A 22,767-nucleotide genomic window follows, 5' to 3' on the forward strand; every position below is an offset into this window, starting at 1 on the left:
AGATGACAAAAAAAGACATTCTTGAAGTGAATAAAAAAAAAAAAGGCGTGCAGGGGGTGGCTTGGGGGGGGGGGGGGCGGTGGGCAGCGCTCAGAGGAAGCCTAGGAGCAGGCAGGGTTAAAGGTGGATAGAGCAGTTTCCAAGGTCTATGATCTGCCTCTTGTCCTCACCACAGAGTGAAAACCCAGCTTCTAGGAGCTCCAGCTAGCCTCTACTGAGTATTGGGATAGAGAGAAGACCCAGCCCTCTTGACAGGTCTCTACCTCCTACTGCAGCATCCCTCAAAGGCAAATTGTGTTCTGAAAAGTGACCAAGCCCTAGGTAAGAAACACCAAGGTAACTGTCACTGGCTGTGGCCAGGATCCTGACTAGGTTTGGTTCATTCCTGGGTGGGACCACCCATGACAGGAGTAGGATGTGGGGTGAAGGAAGGAAAGACCCTGCTCAGCAGATGATGCTCCAGGAGCTCCCTTGTTTTAAGGCCCAGGTGTCTCACAGTGGAATATGGTACCATTGGAATTAGAGGCAAAGGCATATATCTCGGGCTCCTTTAGACTGTTGCATAGGACTGTCCCCCAACTGGCAAGCTATGGACGGATACCTTCTTCCCAAGCTTGGTTGCACTTGTTGACTGTTGACCCGCCGCAAGAAAGGAGAAACCACACCTCCCAACCAACCAGTTGACCCTAGTTGCATGAGAGGGAGGGACTAAGGGTACATAAGAGGAAGAAGCCATAAGGAGTGTCTCTCACCATTTTATGGTGCTGTGGGGAAGTCACGGTCCATGCCTAGATGGAGACTTTCTAGTGAGACCTTAGGAGGGGAGCGCCCACACTCTAACCCCTTACCCATTACTCTGTAAGTAAGCCCAATAAGCTCTCTGGTTTTCCAAACTGCAGTTTGGCAAAATTGTACTTTGCTTTGTCATAGCAACTCAAGGGGGACAGGGCAGGGGGTGGACATTGTTCATGCCTCCAGAAGGAATTTTAGCAACAGACTTGCAGCCAAGAAATTTACTACACTCATTTCTCTCAAGGAACCAAAGAAGGAAATATGTTTACTTGCTTCGTGTTTGCTTTTAAAACGCAACAGTGGGCACCTAGCCATCAGTCTGACTCTGGAGTCTCAGGGAAGAAGGGGTAATCGGCAGGACAGATGTCAACTCTCCTGAGACCACTGTTCTAAAGACAGACATCAGCACCAAGAGCCCTATCCAGTCCTGTCCTTCCTATTAGACCACCCACACGTCCTTCCCACGTGTTGCCCTTCACATGCTCACTGCCGAGAATGGACCCTGAATCTAGAATCTGTCAGTCACATACTTGGTTCTGCTGCTGTCTTCCTGCTGAACTTGAACAAGGTAACTGTCTCTGCCTCAGTTTCCTTGTATGTTTATCAAGAGTCTGGGGTCTGGGAATCCTGTGATGAAGAGGCCCTCTGAACTCCAGTTTCCTCATCTGTGCATTTTGAAGAATACAGTCTGTCTCACAGGCTGGTTGAGAGAACTGGAAGAAGAAAAGTGGGAACCCATAACAACTTTAAAAGAAGTTGAGAATTAGAAAAGACAGCATATCAGAATTTAGATGGACTGCAATTCAGACCACACTTGTCGAAATATATTCCTTTGAACACATTCCATAAAATACACTTTGGTGAAAGCGTTTCCAGGGCCTTAGTAAGTCCAGGAAGCTGGATTTTCCAGGCAGTTACAGAGATAGAGGACTCAGAGGAACACTGAGGAAAACAAAACCAGCCACAGATCTTTAATCTAGCATTTCCCAAACTCATTTCCCTCAGAGAACCCCATCCCACCGCAGAAGCTCCACTTTGGTTTTGGTTTTGGCTTTAGTTCCAGGGGTTGAAGCCAGGGCCTTATATGTTAGGCAAATGCTCTACCACTGAGTTATATCCTCAGTATAAGCTCCCACTTTGATCCAAAGAACTGAGGGTAATGGTTGTATTCTATCCCTGCCCCCGTTCTAATGGGCAGAAGGGCGTCTTGGGGAAGCAAGGAGATGAAGAGGGAGGGGCAAAAGAGGGGAAGAACTCAGGTATTCACTACTTGGTCCTCTTTTCTTCCATCAAGGTCGGATCAGATCACTTGGAAGTCACATGTGGAGGTTCCTAGAACTCTGCTTGGCATGATTAATAGCGCTCTGAGCACTGCTAACTTTCCATAATGGCATTGTTTCCTCGGGGGACTAGTTCATGAAGAGAACAGAACAGCATCCATTCGGATCTCTCAGATGACAATAGCAGAAGTAGTTAGGTTATGACCTGAGGATGGGTCTGAAGTACTGTGGCCCCACATCAAGGATTAAAAATGATCACATATTTCGCTGAATAGAGAGAAACCCATTGTTCAGAGGTCTACAAAAAAGAAGAGTGGGGGAAGTTAGGTTAATTGTTTAAGAAGCACAAAGACTCAGCAACAGAATGGGAAACCTGATGTGAAGAAAATCTCATCTCTTTAACAGTTGAGAAAATTAAGGTTCTGGGGACAGAGTAACATGGCCAGGCCCACTGGCAAGTGGGCAACAGAGCTGGGACCAAGCCATCTAAACGTAGGCCTCTGAGCCCTGAGTTCAGCAGGAAGGGGAAAAGCTAGGATCCAAATGAAGTCAGGAAAGGACAAGGGGGAGGCATGGAAGGAGAGAGGGAAAGAGGGAGGGAGGGAGGAATAAGGGGGAAAGAGAGAGGGACACATAGTCTGGCAGTCTCCTGGCAATGAAAATCAGCTGCCCAGCCTCAGGTAACTGGTAAATCATAGTCTGACACTCTCATTCTTCTCCCATCCCCAAAACTTCAGGGTCTCCGCATCCCTATGGTTTTCGAGAGCAGCCATTTTTAAAGTAGCCAGTCCCTAGCCCTCAGTTAGCTCAAGTTAAGTGCTCATCCAAGATAATGGCATAAAGTTTTTCTGGTAGGGATTTAGAACTTTGGAACTCAAGAGAGCTCCAAGTCTCTCTGTGGAGAAAATGCTGCCAATGCACCTGGAGATCCCTGTGGCTTTTTATGTTTCCTGTATTGGGGAAAACTTGTCTTGAGAAAGAGACAGCAACATGAGGCAAGAGATGGACATAGATAGTCCCTATGGGGTTTTCAAGTCTCTGATGACAGTTCCCTATGGTTCTTGTCTTACCTAGCTTTCCACTGCTGTGGTCAAATTACCTGACAGACTGGGACGGTAGCAATGACTTGGCAGTTAAGAACACTTGGTTGCTCTTGCAGAGGACCTGGGTTCAGTTCCCAGCACCGCAACTCACAACTGTCTTTAACTCTAGTTCCAGGGGAATCTGACACCCTCTTCTGACTTCTGCATGCATTGCACGACATGGATGCACTTATACATGCAAGCAATACACATACACATAAAATAAACATAATAAAATATAAAAAATATCTGACACAGACATAAAATATATATTTTGATTCATAGTCATGGGGTTTATTTCACCTTATCAGGGGAGACATACAGTAGAACAGCTCAATTTACATTTACATTGTGGCAGACCAGGAAGCAGAAAGGAAGCCAAGGATAGTCTGCCTCCAAGGATCTGTACCCAGTTACCTACTTCCTCCACCTCTCAAGGTTTTCAGAACTCTCCAAACAGCATCTTCACCCAGAGACTAAACATTTATGTCATGAGCCAATAGAGACATTCCACGTTCGCACCATAACAGTTCTGTGAGCTAATGCATTCCTCATCTTGCTTAGGCTTGTTTAGTTTGAGTTTCCTCACAGATAACCATGAGTCCTCTTTGATGTGTAGGCTCTCTATGAATAATGCTTATTTGGAGATGCCAGGGGTTGGAGATGCCTGGGGTTACAGATGCCAGGGACTAGAGATGCCAGGACTGGGTTCCCAACTGACTGGGTCAGGCAAATTCTCAAGGACAATTGGAGAATTTAAAGAAGCAGAGCAGTGTCTCACCACTGCTGAAAATACAACCTAGGCTCAGAGTCAGTCAAACTGGGGGTCAGGCAGGAGAGGGATGGAACTCCTAGCATGTGCCCTGAGAGAAGCCAGCACTCTCAGCAAGGGGTCATATTTCAGGAGGAATAAGGCCTGAAGTGCCTTTGCCTGAGGGATTAGAGGAATCTGAGCAGGGAAAGGGAATCTTAGGCTTGCTCCTAAGAGTTTGGAGGCACAGAACAAATCAAGGCCCAATGTTCAAAAGTTAAATATAAAGTTATAGAAGGCATTTGATGCCGAATATTCTGACCTCCTACCAGGCTGGTTTATATGCTTTATTATTAGAGTCCCCAGAGCTCTGTCAAATATGTCAGTGGCAGGGAGAACCCACTCTGGCTCACAACCCCAAACTTACTCTCCTTTGTCTCTACTCTTAGCTTTCATGGGTATTTAGGTGCACGTGCATGGACATTCTCCTAGCCAGCATGTTCAATGTCTGCCTCACCCCAACAAATACCTGCCCCTTAGCCATGTCTCTGGGCCTGGAACTGTGCAGTCTCTTCGGGTTGGTGGGACTGCCATACAGACAGGCATGTATTTGGGTAAACCTTTCTTCTGGGTCCTATGGCTTCCCTGTCCTGAGGAGAGGGGCATGACCAGAACAGGGCTCCCCTTGCCCAGGTCTAAAGTACATAATGCTCATGGGTGACCAGAGAGCAGGAGGCAAGTCCTAGAAAGTCCTGGGCTTGGGAGGCCCAAGAGTCTTCTGAGTTTTGCAGTTGTGTACTCTCTGCACTTCAAGGCAATGGCTTTATGTTAGAGACAGTGACCTACAGCCCAGTTTGGGGGCCAAAGTAAGATTTGAGTTTTGAACTGGATGTGGTGGTACACCTGTAATCTCAACACTTGAGAGGCCAACTTAGGCTACATGATGAGTTCCCAGTACATAATGAGCTCCAGGCTGACCAGAGCTACATAACAAGATCCTGTCTCTCTCTCTTTTTTTTTTTTTTGAATATTTGTGTAACTTGGGGTACAACATTTGTTGGTCTTCCCAGAGGACCAACATTCTCATCTGTAACGAAGGCTGCGCTTCTCCAGGATGAGTTCACTATCTGGCAGCTGTTTTTCTTCTTTTTCTGGTTGACACCAGCAGGGAAGTACAGCTTAACAATGGCCTCTCCACAATAATGTTTGGAAAGTGAGCTACTAGCCCTATAATTCATTCCTATAGCAGAAAGTCAGTCTTGGTGGTGGTTATATCTGTGGTGACTGGGGATGTAGCTCACTGGCACACTTGCCTGGCACACACAGGGTCCTAGGTTCAATCCCCGCTTAAAAATGATAGATGAGAGGGGGTGGGGGAGAGAGAGAGAAAACTCTAGAATTTCTCATATCATTCAGCAAGTCAGTTAATTTCTTGGAGCGTCAGCTTCCTTATTGGTAAAATGGATGGTGATGGTGTCTAGTCATAGGGTGTTAGGAATAAATGGGTGCCTACATCTGTCTACCTGACAAAAAGCACACTAGTGAAGTCATCAGCTGTGTTTCTCAAAAGCCTTCCTGTTCTCTTGCACTGCCCTCAGCCTACCTGGAGGCAGATACCTTCAGTGATATTTGGGGGCAGCTCTAGGACCACTAGCTGTGGCCACCTCATCTGGGCTCCCTCCACACTGTGAAATATTGGCCTCCCAGGAAGAAAATTAAAAATCCTGTTTGTTCTCTTAAATTCAAGCTCTAACTGCTTTGGGATGGAGCCCACATGGGTTGAAATCATTTCTTGCTTTGTTCTTTTTGTTTCTCCTGGGCAAAGCGTACTCTCACTCAGACCTTTCAGTTACACGGGGAAGAATTTCTCAAGAAAAAGAAATAGCACTCAAACAGGGAAACAGCTATTAGGTCAGTATTCCTTCCTTCTGGGAAGCTCTGCTTCCTTTTCCTTCGTGAGGAAATTCACATCGAACAAGTCAGAGCCAATAATAGATAAATCTGGTTTCTCTCTGGGAGCAGACACGCAGGCAACCTCATGGCACCGGAGAGTCTGGTAAATACTGGGCCACTTGGGCTCCGGCACCTTCCGGCAAGGCTTATTCTGTGCTGGCAACAATCTGGTGGAAAAGAACAAGTGTGAAGATTCTTTGGGTGCCTCGGGGCTGTGAGTGCCCCTGCTGCAACAGCAGACCCCACAGAGCAGCCCAGCATTCCTTCCAAACACCTACTTTTGTGTAGTCCCTTCTGCTTGGCTTTCTGTCACTGACACTTTCCTTCTGGTCATTTCTAGATGTTTTGGAAAGCCACCTACTTCCACCCTTGATAATTCTGTTTTCGCTGCTGCCCCAATTCTGTTTCAATTACACTCAACTACTCAAGGTTCCCAGAACCCCCTCCTTTAGGGGCTTTGCTCTTTCTTACTTCCACTCTTTATTTTTAATTGTGGGAGAATCTACATTGCATAAATTGACCATCTGAACCAAACACACCACACATTATGTACAGTCACAGTGCTGGACAGCCATCACAACCATTCATTTTTAGAACTTTGTTTTTCTTCTAGTTTTTTGAGATAGGGTTTCATAGAAGCTAGCCTGACCTCTGACCTTGAACTCTCTATATAGTTGAGGAAGACACTGAACTTCTGATCCTCCTGCTTCCACCTCCTAAGTGCTGAGATTACATATATGTGCCATTAGGCTCTGCTCCAAAACTCTTTCACCTTAGAAAATGGAAGCTGTACACATTAAACAAAATTCCCTCATTCCCTCCTCCTCAGTCCCTGACAACAGCCACTCTAATTTGTCTCTAGGTGTCTGTTCTAGGTTACCTCATGCAATGAGTTATGCAGTATTTGTCATTTTGCAACTGGCTTGTTTCATATGGCACAATATCCCCAAGTTCATCTTTGGGGTAATATCTCTATTGCCTCTTAAATTTCCCTTTAACATGGCCATATCCTGCTCATCTTTCGGGTATCAGCATGAATTCCCCCATCCAAAGACCCTCCCTCCCAATTTCCCCTATGACAGTGCTCCCACAATGCCTTGTGCTTTTTCCATTAGGCAAGAGCCAAGCACTGAAGCGATGGAACCTGACTCTCTCTCTACAGCTTTCCCTGAGGTACTCAGGGTCAATTTCCAACAAAATCCTAAATGCTTAGGGACCTTAACCCTGCTTCCTGTAGCTGGGGTTTGCCTGGCTGTCCTTTAGTTCTCTGGTTTCTCTGGTCTGCCCTACAGCCTTACCCTTTACTCTATGCACATCTCTGCCCTACCCTTTATTCTCAGCACATCCCCTCAGGTCATCTATTCACCTCCTTGGCACCATTTCTCTGGATTCCCAGTCATCTTTCTGTGCCTCACCTCACCCTGCCAGCCTGAGAAGCACCCACTTCCTGATATCTCTGCTTCTTTGTGTTTAAACAGATGCCAGGCAACAGGTGTAGCACTAACCTGGGGGCTACATTCTGCAGGTGATGTCACAATCATCTACCACTTGCCCATGGCATCTCTGTGTTTACAGTAGGTATATTCTATGCCCTTTTCTTTCTATGCTCACATAAAAGTCTCCCTCCAAGGTACAGTCTTGGAGGAAAGCTGTAGGAAAGTTAAAGAGCAGTCTGGCCCTATTTCTGCCTTGCCACCTACTGAAGATTTAACCTTAGCAAATAGCACTGTCTCCCTAAGCCTCAGTTTCCTTTTTGAAAGAGATCACAAAAAGGGCATCTTCATAGATAATGTGAAAACTGAACAAAATATTTTTGAACTCACTGTCCAAATGTCTGAGATGGCCTCAGGTGGGAGGTCCTCAACATTTGGGCCTCATTAAGACAGTCTAGGGAGGAACACCTTGTTGTAGGAATATTAGTGGATCTCCCCTTCCTCCTACCTGTGGTCTTCCTTCTTGTTCTCTACATGCAGTCAGGCTGCCTGGGGAAAGCTTGATTTGATTTCCAGGGAAGCTGTGCTTAAAGAATCACTGTGGCAGATGCAATCCTAAAGGAACCAATGGCTGAGTGACTGTGCAAATGCCCACAGCCCTGTGTCTGCTTCCATCTTGGAGGTAGCTTTTGTCTTTTGTGTTTCTGCCTGAATAAGGTGAGGCTTATGTTCCACCAGAATCAGCTGTTTGTTTTCAAACCTGCTGATGCCAGTTGTATACTTTATTGTGATTACAAATTTATTTGAAGAAAATGAAATTTTATTAAATTGATGTGAAAATAATGGAAAAAGAAACCTTGTGAAGGCTCAGACAGAGTCTTTGAAAAGAGTAGCTGGCGGGTGATAAGGAGTTCAGAATAAACAGCTGTTAAAGCTTGGAGAAATTATAAAATTCTGGGAGGATTGTACTTAGATGGCTTTGCAAATGTCTTCATGTTCTTGCTCTACTTTTATAAAAGCAGAAGTTGAAACTCATTTATAATGCATTGTGGAAGACGGCACTGAATGTCAAAAGATTGGTGAATGAATGTACATCTTACTCTTGCAAACTGAAATGAAATGTTTAGAGAATGTGTCCATCATTTCCAATGGTTCCTGCCTTAGAAGGCATTTATTTTTAAATTAACCCAACAAAGACTGGTGGTGATAGAGTAAGATCCACCCAACAGACCCACTGCCACCTCTCTTCTACTGTTTGCCTGACCCTTTACATCCAACTGTGTAGCCTCTCACTGAACAAACACAGAGAATCTAACCCAATTCTGAATTTTAGAGTCAACTTTCTGCCATTCCATGCTGCCTATATCTGGACCCTAGAGAGTCAAACAACATCTACCGTGGCCTCCTGCTGTGCTTGTTTTTATGTTGTTTGGAGCCTTTTCCCACCTCATCTCCTACAGCAGTGTCTCTGAGGAGAGAGGCAACTGAAACCAAAAGAGGTTCTGTGGGGAATGATGCTCATTCTGTAGCTGCTGGCCTTGCTAAATCCATTAACAGAGATGGTAATGCTGATGATGTCAGTGGACAGGGTAGGAACCTTCTCCTTTTCTAGTCTCCAACCCCAACACACCATGACATTCACCATTTGATAGATCCCATACCATCTTAGGAAATCTCTAAGTACATGTGCTGGTTACTTTTTGTCAACATGACACAAACTGGAGACATCTGGGAAGAGGGAACCTCACTGGAGGAATTTCCTTCATCAAATTGGTCCATAGGCATGTCTGTGGGGTCATTTTCTTGATTGCTGGTTGATGTAGGAGTGCTCAGTTGGGGAGGTGGGCCTGGGATTTATAAGAAAAGTTGTTGGGAGACCTCTGTTATGCAAAAGTCGAAGCCCCTTCACACCGGACAGCTCATGCAGCTCGGGGAATGTGCCGCGGGCTCCTTTTCATAGCAAGGTGCTTTCTGGCATCTTTCCTGTCTCTCCCTTTGAAGTGGCCGCACAGATGCCTTGACATAAACATGGCCTTTGGCTCTATGCATACCATGCCTTCCTGTGTGTGATTTTTACAGGTAGACAATAGTCTAGCAGAAACCCACTTCCACATGTAAATAGAATATCTCACAAAGTATCTAAAAGCTTTTACCACTACCCCCATGGTATATAAATATGCTAGTCTTCTCTTAATAGTCGGAGATCAGGCCAGAGACTGGGAGATCAGGTCAGAGACCCGGAGATTGGGTCCCAGAAAGCTGGATCAGCAGAGAGCTGGAAAGCAAGGAGCAGAGATACAATAAAGCAGTAAACACAGACTAAGCCGTGCCTTGAGTCCTGTGTCTTACTACCGGCGACCTGATCTCACCGGAGAGCAGCACTCTCCGTTACCGACCCACGGATATCCTAGCTTTCGCCGCCTCCGTGTTTCTTCCCTGTGGAGTTCACTGGCCAGGACTCCGCAATCCTGAGGAAGGGCATAAGGGTGTAAAAGAGGCGGAATCCCGACTAGATAATACTCTAGTAGCAGAAGAAGCTCTCCGCTCCAGAGAAGTGTGTAGCTATCAGCTACAGCCAGCATCAGAGAAGTCTTTACACCTGCCGTCTCCAGAGAGGCGCAGCCGGCCAGGCCCGCCAGCCGCTAGCTAGCCAGCGGGACCAGAACCACAGCGGGAGAGTGCACGTACACCTGACCCTGGGCCACATCCAGAGTGAGTGCGCCCGGGAGCCCAGGCGCGCTCCCCACATCGCCTGCAGCCAGACTCACGCCGGGATTAGCCAGGTGTGGCGGAGACCCCAGGGTGCCCGCACACACCACGCCGGGGGTCAAGCGACACGCACCATAATAAGTCTTCGCACCTGCCGTCTCCAGAGAGGCGCGGCCGGCCAGGCCCGCCAGCTGCTAGCTAGCCAGCGGGACCAGAACCACGGCAGGAGAGTGCACGCACACCTGACCCTGGGCCACATCCAGAGTGAGTGCGCCCGGGAGCCCAGGCGCGCTCCCCACATCGCTTGCAGCCAGACTCACGCCGGGATTAGCCAGGTGTGGTGGAGACCCCAGGGTGCCCGCACACACCACGCGGGGGGTCAAGCGACCCGCCCCATATCAAGTAGCTGATGGCCCAGAGAGATGGTTCATCTGTTAAGAGGACTGGCTACTCACCCAGAAGATATGAGCTCAGTTCCCAGCACCCACATGGTGACTAACAACTGTCTATAACTCCAGTTTCAGGGACTCTGGCTTCTGTGGACACTGCATGCACATGGTGCACTTACATACATGCAGGCAAAACACTCATACACATAAAATAAAATAAATAGATAAAATATTTCTAAAAAGAGAAGTAGCTGAGCAAACCAGGGGAAAGCAAACCAGTAAGCAGCGTTCCTCCATGGTCTCTACTTCAGTTCCTGCCTCTAGGTTCCAGCCGTGAGCTCCTGCCTTGGTTTCCCTCAATTATGGACTCTTGAGCTGTAAGCCAAATAAAATCCTTCCTCCCCAAGTTGCTTTTGGTCAGTAATTTATCCCAGTCACAAAAAATAACTAGAATAATATAGGAACAGGAATTTGAAATGACTTACTTGAGGTTACATCAACTGTAACTCTGTAAAACCATGTCTATGCTTTCTCACAATCCAGCTATTTGACCCAACCAGACTTGGGATTCATGGCCTCCAGACCTGTTCTGGTACGATACACATTATGATAGATGGGAGTTTCTACCTGACAGACCCTCTGACTCTAACAACAACCAAAGCATTTCTCTTTTACCTCTGGGACAGAGCTTGCTAGTTCTCTACCCAAACTCCTTTCTCGCCCTCCTCTCCTTAGTCATGGAACTCTCCGCTTCTTTTGAAACCAGCTGTAGCCATGTGACTAAATGTTGACCATTAGGATGTGAATAGAAGCTCCTAGAAAATTCCATAAAGGATGTTGAGCCAACCGGAAGGTGCAGCTTTGTGCCTGGATCCCCACGTCCTATGTTCTTGTTTGTTCTTCTAAGGGTGTAGGTAGAAGGCAGGAGTTCCCTGGAGCTGTCTAGCTGTCTTTATTGTGAGGTGACTGTCAAGATGGAAGCAGGAGCTAAGGTAGTGACACAGCTATATAGAGAAGGCACTTGGGCTCTTGAAGTCCTATATAGAGATGGCACATGGTGGGGGTCATCACTTGTTCCAGGCTCTAAATCCAAATTCTACAATGAGAGGATCAGCAGGGGACATTGACAGGGCTGTTTCTTTGGGCCTCTGGTGACTGGGACCTACACATATAATGGGACATAGAGAACAGAACAGCTTATAGAACTGGAGAGAGGCATTCATTCACCCTGCTTCTCTGGAGAACCTGCCATGTCCCAGTGCACAGGGACCTGGAGTGGAGTGCATACAGGGCCTTTGAAGCACCCCGGGATTTGCAGCTTTGAGAGCCTCCTTACCCCAGGCTCTTGGGAAATCAGAGGGATTGTAAGAGGTACCTGTGAGAGAGATGGTGAGGAGCTTGCATTGTGGGCAGCAACATCAGCCACAGAGCTCATGGGGGAAGATAAAAGCTTGGCCTTTTGTCATGTGTGATGACTAGATAAAACTGGGGGTTCTCTAGAGAGTCTGGAATCATGTAGGTAGGGCATCCAGTGGGTGAGACTCAAGTAGTGACCTCAGTTATACTAGAGGACCTTAGAGACAAGTGAAATATGTAGGTGACAGGAAGGCCTGAAAGACCTGATCCAAGAAAGATTGCACCCTTTCCAGGAGGGCCCCTTTGACCTGCTTGGCTTTCCAGACTGACCTGTCATGGCAACATGCAGACCATCGGCTTTTATCTTCTTTTGCCTCTGCTTCAACAATGGAATCTTCTGGAGAGGGAAGGTTAGAGGTATTTTTAGTCTGCAAGAGGACACAGATGGGAGAACAGGAGCCATGACTACTCTGACAACAAGGGACAAGGGTCACGTATGGATTACATGGCTCTTCTGTGTTAGAACAAGATTGGGCCTGGCTGAATTGGCTAAACGACAAGAGTACTTCCTGGGAGCTTTAATCCCATTTTCCAATACCAGCTGGTCTGTGGTGTTTTCTAGGTGAATGCTTCTCTGCCTCTAGTCAGCTAACTGGTTGTGGTGTGATCTGTTGGCATCTTGGAAGAGTTGCTACTGACATCCAGAATGCAATGAACACATTTTAGATTTTGTTAAAGAGACACTCAGAGGTGCATACACTTTTCAGGTCTGGAGAGAAACTTGGAGACCATCTAATCCCACTCCTTGTCACATAACTGGTTCAGCAGAAGTGACTGCTGGAGATTACATGGTTAATTAATGAACTTGAAAGTGAAGCTCAGGGCTCCCTCTTTCACAGACAGCAATGAAACACTTTATTCTTCAATGTTACAATTTGGATTCCTGTCCTCTGGTCTAACTACACGATGTAAAGGCTCAGGATTTTGTTTCCTGTGCTTTTTTTCCCCCTTAGGAAGAACTTTGACTGCTTTTTTGAGATATCTGTAGTCAAACTGGGTGGAATGATATTTTAAAAAATATTTTATTATTTTTATTTTTTGTATACAGGCGTATTGCTTGCATGTAGGTAGGTGCACCCATGCTGTGCAATGCCCACAGAGGTCAGAAGAAGGCATTGGATCCCCTGGAACTGGAGTTATGAGTGGTTGTTAGCCATTGTGTGGGTGCTGGGAATCGAACCCCAGTCCTCTGCAAGAGCAGCCAGTGCTCTTAACTGCTGTGCCATCTCTCCAGTCTCATGAATATTTCTTACACAAGATGAAGGGCACTCAGGAAGACTTGGGGTACCCTCGGTTCACCTTTGGAGAGCAAGCACACTGTAAACTATGGTACCCTGAGCATCCTTCCTTGCTTGCCCTCCATCCTTCTTCTTGCCTCTACCCCTCTTTCCCTCCTTTTTCTCTTCCTCCCACTTCACCCTCCTGAGCTCCCTCCCCTGCACTGGAACCTGCTGTTTGATTTCTCCTTGGATTTTCCTTAGGCATAAGGACGAGCTAGAGCTCTGTCCCCAACAGCAAATTCCTCATTTCTTTTTGCTTCTTCTTTCTCTCTTCCCACCCCCGCTTGAGCTTTTGTTTTCCAAATTGTGGGTCTATCAGAATTAATGAACACATTAGTGTACTCCATATCGAGCGCTCACTGAAATAATTGTGTTTCTAAATCAGCCAACAGCGCCATGTGATTTGAGTCTCTGGAGAACTGCCACTGTGGTACTGCTTGGTAACCTTGAGAAAGGGACTGCAGAGGGGTTTCACGTGAGACAGAAGCTGCTCCTGGTGTGTGTCCCCCTGGTGCCTTTGTTTCTATTTTGAACATGTTTGGGCCTCTAAGCTGGAGTCAGTGGCTGGGTTATATTGTGTGATCTGTATTCTGTGAGGCTGCCAAGGAAAAGCTGAAGAAGCAATTCTGCTGGCAGAGCAGGTGTCCTGCTTTGAGTTGCAACATAGCTGGTGAGCAATAGCTCACAAATGACCTTCTTTTCCATTTATTAAAGGGCAAGCATTTCTTGGAAATCCATATATTTCATGGAGCTCTAAATCAAGGCTACATCGACCAGGGCCTTCTCCAAATCTCTTGCTCTGACATTGACTCTTATAGACTTGAACATTAAGTCAATCATATCTTCCTCTCAGTTGTTAGGGGCCCCTGTGCATCTCAGAATGGTAAGTGTGGGCTGAATGGGCAGGGTCTGTCCTTCTTAGATGTGATGCTAGGGTTGAGCATGGTATTATATTTCCTTTGTTCCAAGGACAGCGACAGCTTTCCATTGCTGAAAGGGGGAAAAGGCTGGGAGATCTATGTTTCCATCTCACAGAAGGACCACATGTCCTCTTGGTTCAGTTCAGTTCCAGGTGGAGGGAACATGTTTTCTTCCCCCATTGTCTTGACTCTCCAGGTCATGCCTGACTGTCTTAGCCTGGGATTTATACACCCTGCGGATCGGGATAGAAACCACAGAGGAAACACAGGTAGACTGAATGCTCAGGCACAAACCTCAGACCAGGCCTTCTCCTCCCTTCTATTGTCCTGCTCCTCCTGTCCTTCAGAGTTCCCAGTAGGAATATCTGTTTCCAGTACTAGGGGAGCAGGCATGCTTTGGGGGTCTGCCAAAATCTCAAAGGGGACTCCCAGGTGACTCCAGGAGGCAGGAGTGAAAATATCCCAGGGGTTATTCTGCCCAAAGGTCCCTAGAGAAATAAAGATAAATGAATACATACCATACACATGATGAAACCTAGCTTCAAATTAGAGCAAAACTTACTGATAACATGTATAGATCTCCTTAAAACTGAGAAGGCCAACTTAATCTGGCTAAATTCTGCCTTAGTGGTTCTGTAAGAAACAATCATAGGAAAACAGCCTTTGAAAGAGAAGTCTAGGATGCCTCCTACCATATGGGTATGTAGGCTACTCAATATGAACTAAGAACTCAAAGAATAAATTCAAAATAGTCCCAGACCTGCTTCAAGAAGCATAAGCTATAGGATAAGAGATTGTATTGAGGCAGGCCACAGTCCCTCTAAGCAGTGGGTCAGGCTATTTTGCTTACTATGATTCATACATGCCAGACCTTTGCCCACCACAGAGATGAATGTCCCTACCTAGATATGCTCCTTAGGATAAGATAGCTCCTTCTCAAATTGACTACCTTCAATCCATGTCTGAGTTCAAATGCCTTTGATTTTTCTAATTTGGGACACAGTAAGCTGGTGTTATGCTATGGACTGAATCAATTTGTATCTTGAAGCCCTAACCCCTGATGTGACTGCATTTGGAGACAGGGATGCTGGGGAGGTAATTACGTTTAAATAAGGTCATAAGATAGAGGCTTGATCTAGTAATATAGTCTCATTATAAGGAAAAACAGAGAGCTTTCTCTATCATGTGTGAATGCAAGAGGTTCGTGCTCTGAAAGTCAAGAAGAGTTCCAACAGAACCTGGCCATGTGGGGACTGCTATCTTGGACTTCTGAAGCCCAGAAGAGAGAAATAATTGCTCATTAAACTATGCAGTCTATGGGGTTTTTTTTATGGCAGCCTGAGCATACTGACACACTTTACCTTAGAAGTTGTGACTCAATGGAGGCACTATTCCTCTTGCCCTGTTGAGCTGAGGCAAAAGCATATTCCTTACCGATATATGCCCCATCTTTGCTCCACAAACGCACAGTACAGTCGAGGGAGGATGACAGCACAATATTTTCTTCCTCTATCAGCTCCAGGCTAGCGAGATAACAGGGGAGAAAGGATTTGTCAAGGCTGCTTTTTCATGAAAGGGACATTGCATTAAATCAAATTGGAATAGAGAAACCAGATTAATTTCCTGAATTCTAAGAACCATCCTTTCCCCTACCTCCTACCATACCACATTCCCTTCCCGTCGAGCCCCAAGATATCAAGTGAGCTGTATTACAAACCATCTTATGGACGGTCAGTTTGAGTGGAAGAGCAAGAGAGGAAAAGGAATGCCTCTTTCTTGGCACTGACTCCTTTCAACCCCCATAAGAATCCAGACCTACTAAGCTCATGAGTTTGCACTAAGTCATCAGGCCAAATCAAGGAAAACTTCTCGTGAACAAGAAAAGCAAGGACTCCTGTTGTCTTCCTTTGGCTCTGTGTGGGCCGTAAGTATCTTGTCTGTCAGTAGCAGAAAGGAAATGAAGTTTTCCTCTTTTTCTGACCAGTTCAGAGGGATTTTGAAAGGATTGATTTGATCAAACCTTGGAAAGTTAATCTCTCTCATTTATAGATTCTTGAATTCTAAAAGGATGGTACTTACGATGTCACCATGCTGGTGTGAGCCCTCCAGAAGGTCACGGCTATGTGAAAAGAAAGCGTATCTGAGTAGGATCCTGCAGAATGGAGTCAGATCTGGATGCGTGCCCAGTGGGCAGAGGTACTGACATGGTGAGTCATTGGTTTTACTGCATTAACTGTCTAAGTGATCATCAAGCATCTACTATGTATAAGGCCCCCACATAAGCGCTGAGAGTGTATGAAATGGGACCTGTATAACATTCTTACACAGAGATTTTCCTTAGTGCTTTTTTATTCTGCATAGATTTATGTGGTATGCTTGCATGTGTGTATGCATGTTTGCATGTGTGGGCACAAGTGTGTGCAGGTATATACACACATGCATGTGTGAAGGCCAGAGGTTGATGTCGGGTGTTTTACTGTCCACCTTATTCACCGAAACAGCGTCTCTCAATGAATCTAGAAATTCATCTACTCTACCTTGCCCTGGGGGGGGGTCCCTGTCTCTGGCCTCTGAGAGTGCTGGGATCACAGGTGGGCCACCATGCCCACCTGGCTTTTATGTGAGTGCTGGGGATTTGAACTACTAATAGTTATGCTTCCCATTATAGATAGAGTTTTTGGATGTGAAATATCCCTGGCGGCCTGTATGTCAAAGGCTGAGTCTTCAATTTGGTGCTATTGGGAGGTAATAGAAAATTTAAGGGGTGAGGTTTTGTGAGAGGTTTATAGGTCACTGGGAATGTGTGGTGCCCCCATCTCTTCTTTTTCTTTTTCTTTACTGGTCATAAGGTGAGCAGCTTTGCTTTATTAAGTGTTCCCACCATGATATGCTACAACAGACCTGAAGCAACAAGATCACTTGGGTCATGGCTAAGGACTCCACAAATGTGAACAAAGTGAACCTTTTCTCTTTATAAGTTGATCATCCCAGGTACTTATTACAGTTCAGAAAACTAACACATATACTCCCAGTAGTCAGGATTAAAAATAAAGGCAAGGCAGATCCTTCTCATTTCTCAATTCTGATTTCTCTTAGTTTGCCACTGAAACTTTTTCTATGGTTGAACAAAAAGTATCAAGCACAGAGACCATTTGGCTTTAAATTGGCTTTCAAGAAATGTATTTTATGGACAATATGATGACTTAAAAATGAAGTAGAGAAAATGTGTTCATTTTAAAAATTGTCTAAGAGACAAAGAAGAATAAGTTCTGAAAGTTAGGTATTGCTGTGTATGTGCCCCTATACATGTGTATATATGTATATGTATACATACTGTTTCTAGAAGGAAATTCAGAGTCATTTAATAGTCTCATCGAGAAGTAGAAATGGAGGTTAGGGAGGTGAGGGGCAGGTTACTTCCTGTTGTTTGCATTTTAATTTCTAAACATGAGCACGTTTATAATTGTATAAAAAGAGTTTTTAACTTTTAACACATTTTTGTCACTGCCAAAGCAGTGTGTATGCAAAAGAAAAGGCAGCTTTTCAAAAAGCAGAGGATAAAAATATCTGTAACTTCATCTATAAAGAGATAACCTTTGTTAAAATCCTCACACACATCTTCTTAGATGTTTAATCTTGCATATACTTTGCTATACCAAAGAGAATGATGGTGTAATGCCATTTTGTGATTTGGGTGGTTTCCAGTTAACCATTTATCGTGAATATTTTTCCTGTGAATGCATTTACATGTATAGCATCATTATTTAATGGTTAAATAATGTTCTAATATAGTATACCATTGTGTATTCAGTAAATTCCACTTATGTTGGATATGCAAATTGTCCATTTCTCTCTCTCTTATAAATACCGTGTTGCACAATCTTGTAAGTAAAATCTCTGTGGACATTTGTCATTTTCTTCACCAAATCTCTAGGGTAGAATTGCCATTTAAAGCATTAGATACATATTGTCAACTTTCCCTTCAAGAGTGTGATGCTCTCTTTGCTGAATTCTTGCTGACATCAAATGTTTTCTATAAAATATTTTTCTACATATATGCTTTCAAAAGTGTTTAAAAGACTCCCTCACTACTGGTACAATTTCATTTCACCAACAAGAACATTGTACTGGCACCAAAGCAGTCTCACGGTAGGGTTTAACATGAAGAAATTCCCAGCCTACTCTTAGGAGCCTGCAGTTCTGGTCCCTGGAGGCCGTACTCCTGGATGTCACAGACGTGCACAAAGCCCTGCTGGTCAGCCAGGTAGGTGAGAGTGTCTCCTGTTGTTACTGCGATGCTGCTCACCTGGGCTTTCCCTCTGGACTGAGACACACAGAGTGGCAAGATTGGTAAAAAGGAGACTGGGATTCCCCTCCCGCCCCAATCCAGTTAGAAATGCCAGGAAGATAACAAAGCAAAGAATTGGAGCCTAGCAGACAATCTTCTGTTATACAGTCTAGTGTCTGGAAACAAACAACTAACCAACTAAACAAACAAACAAATAAACAAACCCACAGCCAAGACATTACCCAAATGACCATCCAACTTACAGGAGTGAAGTTAGCAATGAGGCCAGCCCCACTGAAGAGCTTCCAGAAGGTGACAGAACCTGAGTGGGATGGAAGTAGGAAGGAGCCAGCTGAGCCCAGCCAACCGAGGCTCTGAGTATGTACGGAGCAGACCTTGTGGTTCCACACCAGAGGCAAACATCTCTTTCTTATTTGGTCTATTTCCTTCAGTTAGAATTATAAAGCTACACTGGGGAAGGCTTTTGATTTTGATGACCAAGTGGAATCTCTTCCACTAATCAGGTCAGCCTTGCTGGCAGAGAGGGGCTCCAGCTTTGGCTGTGGAGGAAAGTACACTGTGTGCCATGCTGGTAATTAATGTCTTTGATGTGTGCATGTGTGCATGCGTGTGTGTGTGTGTGTGTGTGTGTGTGTACAAATTTAAATACACTACGAAACTTGCCTAGTCAAACTCAGCCTATGGTTTATATGGGGTTTAGGTAGCAAGCCTTTGGGAAATGAGGACTCCATGCATATCATTTCCTCATGAGAACTCCTTAAGCCATCACTGTGGAACCCTGCTCTTCTCATAGGAGAGAGGAGGTGCTGTGTACTCCCACTAGCTAAAGCAGAAGACATGCTGATGACTCAGAGAGGAGGTGGAGAAGTTGCGGGGAGCAGCACCTGGTGCTGATAAGATCTGCACTGTGCAACTGGGACAAGGAATCCTCTGTGGCCTCTCACCAGTGAGAACACAAACAAGCAAACACCCGGACCAAATTCACCCAGCTCGGCCTTCCCCACTACCAGGTGCCTTTAACTTGCAATTTTACTTAAAATCCTAGCACTTTGGAGCTAGATTTGCGCCCACTTGGAGGTCATGTTCTTGGGTTAATATCACCTAGCTAGATAATGGTCCCTGCTGGGCCTCCATTTGCTCCTTTGTAGACTGTGCCAGCTCCACAGATGACCTCAGCAGCTTGCCCGCTCTCCACTATGTGGCCCTTTGCCTTTCTTCTGGATCCTTCGTCAGGCTGCCTATGGCAGCTTTCCATGAAAGGTTGTGCTCAGTAAATTTATATAACCTGATTAAACGGTGTTCATCTGGGCCTCACATTCTTCTCGGGATAGCTGGAGTCCATCTTGCCTGCAGCTGGCCTGGAGCCCAGCAGGCAGTGGGCAGCAGGAGCAGCAGTGCAGGGAGACTTGATTTGGAAAATGGGTTGGGGTTCTAGCTCCCCACATGACTGCCCTTCTGGAGGGCAAGCTGAGGCTGGAGCAGGCTCAGGTGTTAGCCTGGGCTCTGAAGAGAGCATGAGGCCAATGATGAAACAGCAGAGGGAGTCTGAGGTGGATAGTGGCACTCAGGCACCTTCCTCATCCATCTGGAGCTTGGGATGGCCTTGTCTTAGAAATGAGAGACCTCACCTCCAGGCCCATTGGTGATGAGGGATGCGGCTGCTGGGTCCAACTTGGCTGCCCGAGTCTTTAAGAAGGCGAGGCGGGAGACACTTCTGTCTAGGCCTGGGAATGAAGGATAGAGAACCCTTTGGCTTGTTTTTACAATAATCTCCCTGCCTCCCACCAACTCAAACCACAGCTTTCAAAGGCAGCATTTGGAAAGCAAATGGAGCAGGGTTCTTCCCTGGATAAGAACACAGCCGAGGAGAATCGGACAGAAAGGCTAATGACTCCAGCAGCTCAAGGTACCTGAAGTTATCCCCAGAACCCCAGGACTTCTAGAAAAAGGTAGGGAATGGGAACGTGGCATGAGCTACAAGGAGAGACTGAGATCTGAGAAACCTAATCAGCATAGATAGCCAAACACTCTGGGATCAGGGTGGGCACTAGCCTAGGATGATCAGAAACCTCCCCAAAAGTGCTCTGAATGGGAATAATTCTGAGTAACTTTCACAGCACCTTTAATTAAACACAGACCATCCTTCACCCATACAGTGGTGGATTGTTACTCTTGTCAGAAGAGGAGGTGGATATTTAAGTGAAAAGATCTAGATGTTCAAGACTTAAGATACTCATTCCTTCACTTATTTTTCACTTACATCTAAGCATGTCTTAGGGGTAAGGACTTGTACTGAGTGTGGGACAAGAAACAGCAGCAGAGATGCAAAGTAAACAAACAAAGCTCCTGGAAAATGAACAAAATGCTGCTGGCACATGAGGAGGGGACAGAACCAGAGGTGTTTGTTCTGGACTCTTGGAAGATGGATCAGGCAGAGAAGACACTACAGGGGAGGCAGGTATCAAACCAAGACTCTACTAACACTGATAATTCCTGAAACTCTTAGTCCAACCCTACATGCCCAGAGTTCCTCTCCTCTGCCTGGTTTGGGGGCTCTTTATCCTTAGTCTTCAAGTGGTGCTTAGTACACAGAACTCAAATATTTGCTGTTAGATAAAAATCCCATGGATCTACCTAAATTCAAACCACCAAGAGCCACAAAGAACATGTTTATTTGTACAACAGGAGTCTGGGCAAAGTACCCCTTTTCTCTGAGTCTCCCTGAGCCAGGCCAGGGCAGGGGTATAGAGAGGAAATGGATAGTTGTGTATAAATAAGGGGCTGCTAGGCACTGGATGCATATGGCTCCCAATAGTCATCTGTTAAAACCCCAATATACAATATAAGGGTATTAGGAAGTGGGGTCTTTGGGAGGTCATAGAGGTATACAGGATTGAGTCCTTATAAGGGGCCCCACAGAGCAGCCTGTCAGCAGTCTATAATAGGAGGAGAACCCAACCATCTTGGACTTTAGATTCCAGAAGTATGAGAAATAAATTTTTATTGCTTAAAAACTATCCAGTGTATGATGCTCTGTTGTAGTAACCTGAACAAACTAGACAAACATTACATAGAGAGCTGGGTGCTAGAGCTGAATACAGGAAGTTGTGCTTCTATGTGTTACTATGTGACTCAGGTTGTAAACTATTTAATAATACTTGTTTAGACCTGACTATTGGCCTAGGATATATACTCCACGCACAGAGGTAGACACAGAAGATCAGGCCCTGCCTTTCTGTGGATGTTGGTCAAAATCAAGATGTCCACTTCAGAGACTTGTCTCATGTGCCGGGCACTTTCTCACATGACCATACTTAACTACCACAATCCCAAGTAGGCCTTGTATTGTGACCTTACAGGCAAGCATGCTGTTTAGAAAGGTATCACAGCTGCCAATGGAGAGGCTGAAACTCAAATCAAGACCATTGTCTCTGAAGCCCACACATCTGACACCACACTGTGTGAATGCCCTTAGAGACCTGCACTCTCTGAAAGGCAGGATGGAATCACCTGCATGATGGTGTGGCCTTACCAGGCTCCTTGACTCCAGGATCCTCCTTGAAGCCTGGAAGACGGTGCTGGTAATTTGGGCTAAGCATTAGTTATTCCTGGTAGTCTCGTGCTATTGGGAGTGTTAGACTAAGGGACAAGCTGGGACAACGAGGGAGATTAACTCCCTTTACCTGTTCATGTTCATCCCAGGGAAGGCTGCAGAGGCAGAAAATGGTGAGGTGTGTTGGCTTCCTCATATCCATGCAGGGTCTGGGGGTGTATTTAACTTCCCTGCACCTCAGCCATGCTCATTCATCACATGGGGATGACCTCCTTTTAAAGCAAATCAGGAGTCCCTAGGAGAGCAGTGCCGCATGACCTTGCTGTGAAAACTGAAGGGATTAATGACCCTAAAATGCCTTTCAAAGTTGCTCAACCAATGGCAGTTGTTATGATGGCTGTTGTTTAACTCTGTAGTGTATGTTCCTGGTTGATAAAATGGGTAGACAGCACTTGCTCTCAGGGTCAATGTGAGTAGTAAATAAAATAAAATAATCACATGAGAAAATGACTGGAGAGGTAGCCAGTGAATATTGCTGTATTGCTTTCCTAGATAAAACTCCTTCGTCTTGGAGTGAACTGACAGGTTTCTTGAACCTTGGCTTGATGGAAACCTTTGGTCTCTCTCACAATCAAATTCTATTTGATGTGGAAGAAGAAATAACAATCTCTATTATGAGAAAGGATGCAGCTAAACTGTTTTTGAGTTGGCAGAAACAATGTTTTCAGTGAGTTTAGCTTTACCTTGCTATTTCACTAACCCTTTTTCTGAAAACTATCCAGTTTTCCAAATAAGATGGTATCTTCCTCACCATCACATGTATGAAAGATCACTGGGTTTTGGTCTGATTGTCAAGAAGGCCATGACTACTCCTACCTGGAAGGGTGTGGGACTCTGTCA

General features: G+C 45.6%; 1 protein-coding gene across 1 annotated transcript in view; it reads right to left on the minus strand.

Annotated features, from left to right (window-relative positions):
• Positions 1-5,773: 5,773 nt before the first annotated feature.
• The window catches only part of LOC103727256 (WD repeat-containing protein 49-like), a 60,327-nt gene continuing 43,333 nt past the window's right edge, over positions 5,774-22,767 (minus strand). The window contains exons 11-18 of the mRNA XM_029559649.1: positions 19,943-20,038; positions 18,557-18,615; positions 18,188-18,329; positions 16,085-16,124; positions 15,440-15,528; positions 14,300-14,493; positions 12,076-12,173; positions 5,774-6,025 (exon numbers count right to left, since the gene is read on the minus strand). Of these exons, the coding sequence (XP_029415509.1) occupies positions 5,818-6,025; positions 12,076-12,173; positions 14,300-14,493; positions 15,440-15,528; positions 16,085-16,124; positions 18,188-18,329; positions 18,557-18,615; positions 19,943-20,038 (926 nt within the window). The 3' untranslated portion in view covers positions 5,774-5,817. The remainder of the gene's footprint in view (positions 6,026-12,075; positions 12,174-14,299; positions 14,494-15,439; positions 15,529-16,084; positions 16,125-18,187; positions 18,330-18,556; positions 18,616-19,942; positions 20,039-22,767) is intronic.

Source organism: Nannospalax galili, unplaced genomic scaffold, assembly GCF_000622305.1.
Source record: "Nannospalax galili isolate Female #2095 unplaced genomic scaffold, S.galili_v1.0 scaffold768, whole genome shotgun sequence".
In the NCBI taxonomy this organism is placed as follows: domain Eukaryota; kingdom Metazoa; phylum Chordata; class Mammalia; order Rodentia; family Spalacidae; genus Nannospalax; species Nannospalax galili.